We start from the raw sequence: 12537 nt of genomic DNA on the forward strand, positions 1-12537 counted from the left end.
CTATGCATGTAAATATAATCTAACTTAATTCTCACAATGACCCTAGGAATGAGATGATGTTAGTGGACATATTTCTATTTTACACTTGAAGAAACTGTGGTTTCAAGAGGGTACAAACCTGAAGTACACATATGACTACAGTAATCAAGACGGTGTGGTACTGGCACAAAAACAGAAATACAGATCAATGTAACAGGATAGAAAGCCCAGAGATAAACCCACAAATATATGGTCACCTTACCTTTGACAAAGGAGGCAAGAATATACAATGGAGAAAAGGAAGCCTCTTCAATAAATGGTGCTGGGAAAACTGGACAGCTACATGTAAAAGAATGAAATCAGAACACTATCTAACACCATACACAAAAATAAACTCCAGATGGATTAAAGACCTAAATGTAAGACCAGATACTATAGAACTCTTAGAGGAAAAACACTCTTTGACACAAACTACAGCAAGATCTTTTTTGACCCACCTCCTAGAGTAATGAAAATAAAACCAAAAATAAACAAATGGGACCTAATGAAACTTACAAGCTTTTGCACAGCAAAGAAAACCATAAACAGGATGAAAAGACAACCCTCAGAATGGGAGAAAATATTTGCAAATGAAGCAACTGACAAAGGATAAAACTCCAAAATATACAAACAGCTCATGGAGCTCAACATCAAAAAAACAAACAATTCAATTAAAAAATGGGCGGAAGAACTAAATAGACATTTCACCAAAGAAGATATACAGATGGTCAAGAGGCACATGAAAAGATGCTCAACATCACTAATTATTAGAGAAATGCAAATCAAAACTACAATGAGGTATCACCTCATACAGGGCAGAACGGCCATCATCAAAAAATCTACAAACAATAAGTGCTGGAGAGGGTGTGGAGAAAAGGGAACCCTTCTGCACTGTTAGTGGGAATGTAAATTGATACAGCCACTATGGGGGTTCCTTAATAAACTAAAAATAGAACTACCATATGACCATAGTATATGCCACAACTGGGCATATACCCTGAGAAAACCATAATTCAAAAGGACACATGTGGGCTTCCCTGGTGGCACAGTGGTTGAGAGTCCGCCTGCTGATGCAGGGGACATGGGTTTGTACCCCGGTCCGGGAAGATCCCACATGCCGTGGAGCGGCTGGGCCCGTGAGCCATGGCCGCTGAGCCTGTGTGTCGGGAGACGGGGGCCAAAAAAGGAGGAGGCCACACCAATACGAGCAAAAAAAAAAAAAAAAAAAGGACACGTACCCCAGTGTTCATTGCAGCACTATTCACAATAGTCAGGACATGGAAACAACTTAAATGTCCAATGACAGATGAATGGATAAAGAAGATGTGATACATATATACAATGGAATATTACTCAGCCATAAAAAGGAACGAAATTGGGTCATTTGTAGAGATGTGGATGGACCCAGAGTCTGTCATACAGAGTGAAGTAAGCCAGAAAGAGAAAAGCAAATATCGTCTATTAACTCATATATGTGGAATCTAGAAAAATGGTACAGATGAACCTATTTGTAGGGCAGGAATAGAAACGCAGACGTAGAGAACAGACATGGGGACACGGCGGGGGAAGGGGAGGGTGGGCCGAATTGGGAGATTAGGTTTGACATAAATACACTGCCATGTGTAAAATACATAGCTAGTGGGAACATGCTGTATAGCACAGGGAGCTCAGCTCAGTGCTATGTTATGACCTAGATGGCGGCGGAGCGGGGGAGGTCCAAGAGGGAGGGGATATAGGTATACATATAGCTGATTCACTTCATTGTACAGCAGAAACTAACACAACATTGTAAAGCAATTTTACTCCAATAAAAAAAAATTAAAAATTAAAAAAACAAACAAAAAACATGTTCTTTCCTCCACACCCGACTCCATTTGACGGCTGTAGCACTATCCATTAGCTAACACTCGTGAGAGTCCTGGGAGTCTGCAGCTGAATAAAGGGCAAATAACACTTGTTGCAGCTTCAGTTCTACAGCAAGTGGTTTAAATTTGCAAAACATGCTCAGCATATACAGTAACAATCACAACACTCAAAGCTAGCAAGAATATCATCTTCCTCTCCACTTTTCTGGGTAACCAAAAGCCAACAGATGTTTATAACTGGTTTATGATCTGTGAGGTTGTATTATACACTAGCAGGCGTGCCAAGGTTCCTTCGGTTCCAAGCCAGCAGAGCTTGGGAGTCCTCCAGATTCACACACTCACCTCAAGAAGGATAAGGGGTTACTTAGGTCCCTTTGCAAGTTAACAATTACTGGCTTTTAGTCACTTCCACTAGAGGAAGGTAGCTATGCAAAATATATTAGCAGAAGTGACAAACAAGGGAAATAAAAACACAAAGGGCAGACTTAACTCCTCATTCACCTGCAGCATTGATAAATAACTGAATTTTTATCCTAGCCCATTAAAAGGAGGGAGGGAAGCAGGCTTCTCATTTAAGGGTAGGTAGCAAACTCAGCAGTTGTGGGAGATTAGGGAGTCTTGGCAGTGGGAAGTGGGCCCAAAATAGACGTATTAAACACCACTAGGTGAGAGTTCCGATCAGCACATATTTTTAGTAATTGCACATTTATAACTTTCACATGTCCAGTTCAAAATTAGTCTAGCTATCAGTCTCTTGAAATGCCAGAAAAATGATTCCTACTCCACAGGCATCCTCACAAAGGAAAAAATCATGTAGTCAAAGCCCAGCACTGATTCTGCCGCTGCGCTGGATGGAACCTTGTAACCCATCTTGACAGTTACAACTGTCACTCCCACCATTCACCTTTACTCACCCTGCACCCCTGCCTCCAGTCAAAAGGAACTTCCTCTACCCTCCATGCTTGATTTGTGGGTGGGGGTGATGGTGTGGCAGCCTAGGGAAAGCAGGAAGAAGAGAAATGTGGCAGAGACTCCTGGTTGTCTCCCAATATCTGTTCCCAGCTTCATCCTTGGGAAGCTACACAAGGAATCCATTTGCTAACTAATCAGATTGAGTTAAGTTCTCAAACTTGACCACACTTTGTTTCAGGTCACAAATTTCTCTGCTGGTATTTTCTACTGCTGTCAAATTACAATATTACGAAGACTGTTTTTATCTACCTCTGTTGGACATCAAGAAACATGTTTAGATGATTGTAAAAAGTCAGAAAACAAGACTGGCATAGGAAATGGTAATAGCTCTTAAGTTGTCCTTATTGTCAGTCACTGCAAATATAACTAAATTTAAATGAACTAAGGTTTTGCTCTCACATAGAAGCTCAAGCCTTTTGTTCTCTAGCACTGAAAAGACTCCTGCATCATTTTCAATGTTTCCAACAAGAGTTTAACCTGTTGTTTCCCTTCTGGAGAAGCTTTTTTAAAAATGCTTATATTTTTAAATATGTATTTTTACTAACAACAATTTCGAAATTGATGACAGCACCTAAATCTAAACAACAAAAAAATCAATATGTAAATCCTACCCATCCTTTGAGATACTATCAAAACAAATGATTATCATGTCACAACCTACAATAGATCATTGAATCTATTATAGTTGAATACAGGATAGAGAAGGAACACTAGTATAAAAATGTAAGTTTACAAGGAACATAAATATATTTATGTAAATTTCTTTCAAAATTATTTCTACGAGATCTGTAAGTTGCATTCAACGGATCAAAATCTGTATGTGACATGAATATCCCCATACTTCAAAAGCTAATAGCAAAAGAAAAAATATAATGATGAGTAATATCTCTATCTTGACTTTTTACTAGTGGGAATTAAAGGTTACTCACACCTTCAATGTTATATACTGAAAGATACTGTACTTGCAAAAAGCATCCTGAAATCTCTCATTTTTCATCAGTTAGAAATAAAATTATTCTAAAATAATGAAATAAACTAGTAGTTTAATTTAATGGTAAAAATTCCAAACTTCATGTTAGCAACTTTTGTCTGTTTTGTAAACCATAATGCATAGCTACATCTCACTGTGCGTTTTAATATGCATTAAGTACTAAACAATTTACGTGTTGACAAATCACTTCTCTTATGTGATTATTTTAAACTATGTGAATGAGAAAGGTAGAAATATATATTGACATTCACTGATTCATTCAAAAACTATCTCTTGGGAATGTGTATTTGTCTTGTCTAGGCACTGGGCTACACTGGTAAGCAAGACAGAGGAGACTGCTGCTGTCATGGACTCAGTGTTAAGGGAGGGAGCCATGTAAAGGGGAAATATGGTAATATTAGACAGTGATAGGTGCTAGGAAGAAGATGAAAGAGCATGATGTGACAGTGTGTGACTTGGAGAGCTATGTTAAAGAGAGCCAGGGAAGACCTCTCTGAGAAAAACCAATAAATTGATCTAAAGTGATTCATCTTTTACTTAAAATCATTTGTTTATCACATGCCACCCCAGGATGGTGAAGAGATTTTTTAAAAATTTCTACAGACGATTACAGCTAGCCATGAGCTGAGCAGGGGCCAAGAGGGTCTTCTCAGGAACCGTAAGCAGCACAAGCAGCTAGCTGGTAGAGACTCCAGAGACAGGAGACTAATCCTGACTTCTCCCTAAAAGGACTAACACAAGTGCCTCTGCTAAGACATGTAATACTCATAATCTTGGAGACAAAGCCAAGATTTCCTAGAGGCAGTTTATTATAAGTCTATTACCTGAAAGATTAAAAAGAAAGGAAATTGTTGAATAAGACCCTGAAACAATATTTAGAAAGTGTTACATTTTTTTCTGGTTTATTTTAAAGAATTGATGACTCCTCAAAGAACATGGCAAGTGTTACTCAAAGTCCAAAGAAAATGTTTCTGACTACTTGCACCTGTCCATTAGGACAGACTTTGCTTTGCTGCCTTCCTGGCCCCATTCTACAAGACATCTTCGGGATGTTCTCTGAACCCAAACATGACCATATCCTTTGCTCTGAAGAGGGTTAAGAGAGCACAGTTCCAATTCAGCTTAGTTCTTTGGCCTCAGTGTGAGAAACCATGCTGTCACGTAACCTGGAGAAAGGCACAGAATTTGAAGTTTAAGGAGTTGGTAAGATGGTGAAACTGGCTGCCTTCCTTCTTCCTGTGCTTGGTCTTCACACTGTGATACCACCAACCATCCTTCAAGTTCAGGATCCTTCAGCCATCCTAGATTCAAGTCAGAAACCTAGGAGTCACCAGAGTCAACTTCTCCCTCTCCTTGACCTCTCATATCCGACCTGTTACCAGTTCTGGGATCTTCCTCTCTACATCTCTGAAATCTGTCCACTTCTCTCAGCTCCTCTGCCACTAACCTGATTCAAGGCATTTACCTGGACAGAATTACTATAGTGACTGCCTAACTCGTCTCCCAATATATGTACTCTCCCTGCTCCAGTCTACTCACTCTCTGTAGTCCAAATTATCTTTCAAAACAAAAATCAAGTTTCCCACCTACTCCTGCTCTTATTAAAACCCTTCAAATGCCTTCCATTACTTTTAAAATCACAACTATAATCAGATGAAACAAGATTGACCAAGTACTGATGAAAGCTAGATGATAAGTACGCTGAGTGTCTCTCTTCTGTATATGTTTGAAATTTTCCACAATAAAAAGTTTAAAAATAATGAACAACCAAAAAAACAAAGAAAGACCATGGCTGACAAGGATTCCATGGTCTGGCCCCACCTACCTCACTTCATGCTTGTACTCTGCACCTCTGCAGCACTGGCCTAATTTCATTCTTCAACTGCTCTAAGCTCCTTCTTACTACAGAGTGTTTGCACATGCTGTTCCCTCTATCTGGAACGCTTTCATTAACTCCTACTCAGAGATCAGGGCAGCCTCCCTGAGACACCCCTGCCCACTATGTCCATATCAAGGTCTTTTGTCAAATGGTGCTATTAATTGATGTTCCTTTTTCCTAGACAATGTCACCTCAGTTTGTGAGCAAATATTTCTGAATGTGGTTAACTGTAAACTTCATAAGAGCGGAGTCTGTATTTTTGCTTATCAGTGAATACTAAGCATTTAGCACAGGACCTGGAAGAGAGCCAGCACTTTAAAAGTGGTTGTTGAATGATTACTATCTAAGACTACCAAGGGAATCGCTTTCAAATTTTTATAACAAAACACATTCTAAATTTATAAAAAATTATTTGTTATTTTGGTCTCAGTTTCCCTCAAGTTGCTACAGAGAAATCGTTCTTATTTATTCCCTTTGGAGAGTCTTTCCTTTGAGATATTGGAGTACTCAACATTCCTGTGATGGAAGTATCATGATTACCAACCAAAAATAACCACACAAATCCACACCCTGGTCTTGTCTCACTCTTCTTCATAGTTGCTTCTCCTCCTCCCTCACCCAAATCAACATCAAAGGACTAGAAGACACTTGCAGATAAATTCCCTAACAGACCCCAGAAACTTCCTTTCAGTTCCTGCTCCAGATGGCTGGCAAGCAGATATCCCTTAGGGATGCTTCAGCAGAGGCCCCAGGACTTCGCTCCGTTCTGCTTCCCTTGTGATTACCACTAACACTCCTTCTGCAATATATTCCAGGCATCATCACAGGGCCATTTACTTTGTATCATGTGGTAAATTGACATTAAAAGGGCTTATCTTTTCATTTTATCAAAACTTCTAGGAGACAGGCATAAAACAGAAGCTAGAAACTAAATCTGATTTAAATGATTTTATTTTATCATGTTAACATTCAGTGTAACAATTCATGTAACTAGAGAGTGACACCCTGAACATTAATTCAATATTTCTTAGAACTACAGGGCCATTAAGACCCTAAGAAATAAATGGCCAGCAAGGAGACTAAATTTATCAAAATATCTTCTAGACAAAAAAGCACATGAAGCATCTGGCACAGGCTTCATGAATTAATTCAGACATCATTAATCCAAATTTATAATTGAGGAACCAAGTAAAAATTTAACTTTAGTCTATCTATGACCTGTGAAGTAAATCAACAGTAGAGTCAAAAAAAAAAAATGTGAACATCCTCAAGTACTTGTTCATATGAAAATAATCCGTGTTAACTACAAATCACTCTTGTCAGGTAAGGCTAAACAGGGAGGACCCCCCACCCCCACCCCGCTGACAGGGAACACTCTAATGCTATGTAAATATGTATCTGTGAATCAAGAAAGCTCCACAATATGTTGTTCAAACTGCTAACTGGCATTATTACTGGTAGATAAATCTGAATTAAGAAGGTTCTTTAAAAAAAAAAAAAGAGGTCCCATTATACTTTTAAATCATATTTTTGAACACAAAATTGGCTTCTAACACCAGAGCAGGAAAGTAAGCAAATTTTAGAATTCCTCTTAAGGAATTTCTTTGAGGCAACCATTCTTCATAAATTAAGTAATTACCAGGACATCCCTGGAGGTCCAGTGGTTAAGACTCCGCGCTTCCACTACAGGGGGCATGGGTTCAATCCCTGGTCGGGGGACTAAGATCCTGCATGCTGCACGGCACAGCTAAATAAATAATTACTAAAATTATAAGAATAAGACTGTCTACTCAAAAGCTGAATAAGGGTACTTAAAGACCTTCATGCATTTTTAAAAACTTTTTTGCCAAGTTCAGTAAATAAAAAAAGTTTAACAGAAATTATCTTTTTATCTAGAAAGGAGAGTTAAGACTGCTTTATCATTTGCTAATTATAAAACCAGTGCTAGAGGAGAAACCTTCTGAAAACTAGATCATTCTCTTCCTGCAGGTAAGGCTGCATTTCAATTTTAGACAGATGGAGCCCATCTTTAAGGAAAGACTTAATAGCCTATTACAGTGTTTATTTGCTGATTGTCACTGGTGTCAGATGTTTGCCCTTGTATTTAACTAACTCCCCCTGCTATCATTAGTCCCATTCTGGTGTTTACTGGATGTTGAGTAACCTGCTTACATATACCAGACCACTTATTAAGTAATCCCTCTTATGTGGCTCTTCCTCTGGTAGTTACTAGAAGACTTAGGTATCCTGTACTGCCAATTAATTGTATGCATGGTGGCACTGACCAAATGTTTAAGTAAGCCATTCAGTGTGTCTACACCAGCCTCAAGTATCAGAGCCCTTGAGAAGGCTGTTCATGTCTATCACTCCACAGAGCTAACTTCTTTGGTAGAGAACTTGGTGTCAAATTCATTGTATCAATACAATTTGCCTGCCATATCTTAAAATGTGTATAGACATTTTTTTTTAATCAGTCTTCTATTTCTTTGTCTGTCAGCATAATGCCTATGGGTGGAATTAGATGACAGCTTCCAGTTCTGAACTCCCAGGGAACCAGGGAAAAGCTTTGCCTGTACACATGATTCTTCTGGTAAAGTTTGAGCTTTTTTTTTTTTTATTGGAGTATAGTTGCTTTACAATATTGTGTTAATTTACACTGTACAGCAAAGTGAATCAGCTATACGTATACATATATCCCCTCTTGTTTTTTTAAATTATTTTATTTTATTTATTTTTGGCTGCGTTGGGTCTTTGTTGCTGCATGCGGGCTTTCTCTAGTTGCGGTGAGCAGGGGCTACTCTTTGTTACAGTACACGGGCTTCTCATTGCAGTGGCTTCTCTTGTTGCAGAGCACAGGCTCTAGGCACGTGGGCTTCAGTAGTTGTGGCTCACGGGCTCTAGCGCACAGGGTCAGTAGTTGTGGCACGTGGGCTTAGTTGCTCCGCGGCATGTGGGATCTTCCTGGACCAGGGCTCGAACCCATGACCCCTGCATTGGCAGGTGGATTCTTAACCACTGCACCACCAGAGAAGTCCCTATATCCCCTCTTTTTTGGATTTCCCTCTCATTTAGTTCACTACAGAGCACTGAGTAGACTTCCCTGTGGTATACAGTAGTTCTCATTAGTTATCTATTTTATACCTAGTACGTCTACGTCTAGGTCTGTGTCTCTATTTCTGCTTTGTAAGTAAGATCGTCTACACCAATTTTTTCAGATTCCACATATATGCGTTAATATACAATATTTGTTTTTCTCTTTCTGTGAAGTCTGAGCTTTAACCCCAGCCAGCTTCAGAATTACTCAGTCCAAAATATAGTGCCAATTCTGCAGAAAGGGCTGTGATCTTCCTGAGCACAACCAAGACAATTATCATTATCAAGAAGCTCCTAGATCATCAATCCAGAATGCAAAAGGAACAGGTTAATAAGGACACTAGAACTCAACCTACAACAATGTAACAGCTGGGGCAGGCAGGGAAACAACTGCAACAGTAAGCTGATCAGCCTGATCACTTCAGCAGGGATAGCCAGCTCTTTCCTAGCATGGTCACTGTGCTACCTTTAAGAGGTGACACCAACCAAGACGAGATCCATAAATCCTGGTCTCAGCCAGACAGTAAAATTCTCTCCAAATAAGAAAAAAGGGGGCTTCCCTGGTGGCGCAGTGGTTGAGAGTCCGCCTGCCGATACAGGGGACACGGGTTCGTGCCCCGGTCCGGGAAGATCCCACATGCCGCGGAGCGGCTCGGCCCGTGAGCCATGGCCGCTGAGCCTGCGCATGGGGAGCCTGTGCTTGCAACGGGAGAGGCCACAGCAGTGAGAGGTCCGCGTACCGCAAAAAAAAAAAAAAAAAAAGAAAAAAGGGGTAATCATCTATGTATTGTCTTTTCAAACTTACATATGAAATAACACCAGTCTACAACATCATTTTTAAACACAAAAAAACCGTGATAATATATGACATGCTAAGGATCAAGAGCAAAGAAAGAACTGCAAAAGCATGGAAGAGGCAGCACTGGTTTTTGTTTATTTTGCTGCTTCTCCTAAAGTTAACTGTTTAAAGGCTTTGACTTTGATTATACACTTTAATAATGAACCTAAATTTGGATTTCATTCAAAAGAGTAAATATTAAGCAACATACTTTCAAATGCATAAAAAAATCATTGATTAGGCGAAGTCCTTAAACAGTTCTAGGAATGGATGACTTGACAAAAATGTGAGTTATGAATCTGTTTGCATTTCTTCCTTCATTAGGAATCATTTGGGGGAGTTCCCGGTGGTCTAGTGGTTAGTATTCGGCGCTTTCACTGCCGTGTCCTGGGTTCGATCCCTGGTCAGGAACTGAGATCCCACAAACTGCAGGGCATGGCCAAAAAAAGAAAAAAGAAATCATTTGGCCACTGGTTTTACAGATCTGCGTTTTATATCAAAGTTAATAAACACATTTATGGACTTCCCTGGTGGTCCAGTGATTAAGACTCCGCACACCGGGAGCCCGGGTTCCATCCCTGGTCAGGGAACTAGATCCCGCATCCTGCAACTAAAGATCCCGCGTGCCACCAACGAAGATCTTGCACACAGCAACGAAGATCCTGCAAGCAGCAACTAAGACCCAGCGCAGCCAAATAAATATTTAAATATTTTTTAAAAAGTTAATAAACATATTTTATATAACTGATGGTTGTTTTCATTAGTGTTATTAGCATATAAAACAGACCTGATTAATCAACTGTTTTTACCCTTTTGATTTCCTATTAATAAATTTTTCTAACATTTTTATACATTACCTATAAAAAAACCTGTAAGTTATAATATGACCATTAAAACAAGGATAATTCTAGGGTAAAACCTGACTGTGAAAGCTAATCATTGGAGCACATATAAAACATTGCACCCTAATCAGACAGTACACTTAAAAATATTCCTTGACATGGAGGATAAGATGTTATAAATTTAAATAAACTTAAAGAAATTTAAGGGCTTCCCATGTAGCACAGTGGATAAGAATCCGCCTGCCAATGCAGGGGACATGGGTTCAAGCCCTGGTCCGGAAAGATCCCACATGCTGCGGAGCAACTAAGCCCCGTGCACCACAACTACTGAGCCTGCACTCTAGAGCCTGAGAGCCACAACTATTGAGCCTGCAATCTAGAGCCCGCGAGCCACAACTACTGAAGCCTGTGCGCCTAGAGCCTGTGCTCCGCAACAAGAGAAGCCACTGCAATGAGAAGCCTGCGCACCACGATGAAGACCCAACGCAGCCAAAAATAAAATAAATTAAAAAAAAAATAAATTTAAGTATACCTCATTTAGTGAGAACCTTGAACCAAAATGGGAAGTTCTGTAATGGTTAATCCTAGAATTCACTTGAGATAACCAGATGTGAAACTCACAAGTAGGCTAATTTGTTGCTATATTACATTACCCCAGACTGTCCTTTTGCAGCTTCTTTGCCATTTTCACAGCTGTATTTGACATTGTGTATTACCCTTAATTGCCCCACCCTCAATCTCTTGGTTTTTGTTTTGCTGAGAATATAGAACACCCACATGTTTCCATCTCTACATTCACCTACCCACCTACATCCACGCCCACATACCCTGCCTCTCCTTCTGGTACTACAGAGGCACTATCTGTGCTCCAGGTGAAAATCAAACCCTCCACCTGTGCATTAGATCTTCTCTCTGCCCTACTTAAGGACATTGTTCCAACAATTCTCCCCCCCTCTTCTGCACCATAACATTTTACCTTTCTCCCAGATCAAATCATTTCCATCATCATAAAACATGCTTTAATTTCTCCCTTAAGAAAAAACAAAACCCTCTCGACTCTACATCCCCCGTCTATCTACTGCTCCTCTTTATAGCAAAGTTATTCAATAAAATTGTCTACAATAACCGATGTATATTCTCCTTTACCCATTCTCTCCTGAACCCACCACAAACAGAATTTCATTCCCTTATCAAGGTCACCAATTAATGACCTCCAATGGTCAACTCTCAATCTTCATCCCACTTGACGCATCAGTAGCCTTGTCATGGTGACATTCACTCTGCGTTGAATCAATCTTTCCTTGGCTTCCAAGACACATACTCTTCTGGTTTTGTTGCCCCCTTGCGTGCTACTCTTTCTTTAACTCCTTGCCTCTAAATCATGCAGTGCTGAGGGACTTGGTCCTCAAGTTGTCTTCTCTTCTATACCTACACTCTCTTTGTGATCTTGTCCAGGCTTGTGACTTAAAATACCACTGACAGGCTGACAACTTCCAAATTTATATCTCTAACCCATACTTCTCCCCTGAACACCAATTTCTATGTACAGCTATTTCTCCCCATCCCAAACCTGCTCCTTCAGTAGTCTTCTCCATCCCAGGAAATGGCAGCTCCACCCTTCCAGTTACTTTGGTCAAAAACCTTAGGGCCATCCTTGACCCAACTCCCATTTCACACTCAACCAATTAACAAAATCTCACCTTCAAATATAATCCAATTGTGACCTCATACCACCTCCTCTGCCAGCATCCTGATCTAAGCAATCCTTAGCTCTTACTTTGATTAAAGTAGCAGCTCCCTAACTGGTCTCTCTGCTCCCATCATTGCCCCTTTGCTGACATAGGCTATTCTCAACACAGAAAGAAGGGAAACCCCTTTTAAACTCAGATCATGGGCTTCCCTGGTGGCACAGTGGTTGAGAGTCCGCCTGCCGATGCAGGGGACACGGGTTCGTGCCCCGGTCCGGGAAGATCCCACATGCCGCGGAGCGGCTGGGCCCGTGAGCCATGGCCGCTGAGCCTGCGTGTCCGAAGCCTGTG

The 12537-nt window shown here is 40.3% G+C and overlaps 1 protein-coding gene across 2 annotated transcripts in view; it reads right to left on the bottom strand.

The window, feature by feature from the left end:
- The window catches only part of NUDT3 (nudix hydrolase 3), a 109438-nt gene that overhangs the window by 71102 nt on the left and 25799 nt on the right, over positions 1-12537 (bottom strand). The window contains exon 2 of one of the 2 annotated variants that reach the window (XM_027127002.1): positions 2798-2878. The exons of the other annotated variant lie outside the window; for it this stretch is intronic. Coding sequence (XP_026982803.1) covers positions 2798-2878 — 81 coding nt within the window. The remainder of the gene's footprint in view (positions 1-2797; positions 2879-12537) is intronic. 2 annotated transcript variants of the gene reach the window in all.

The sequence above is a fragment of the Aethalodelphis obliquidens genome, unplaced genomic scaffold, assembly GCF_003676395.1.
Source record: "Aethalodelphis obliquidens isolate GAN/ISIS:26980383/991018 unplaced genomic scaffold, ASM367639v1 scaffold31, whole genome shotgun sequence".
NCBI lineage: Eukaryota > Metazoa > Chordata > Mammalia > Artiodactyla > Delphinidae > Aethalodelphis > Aethalodelphis obliquidens.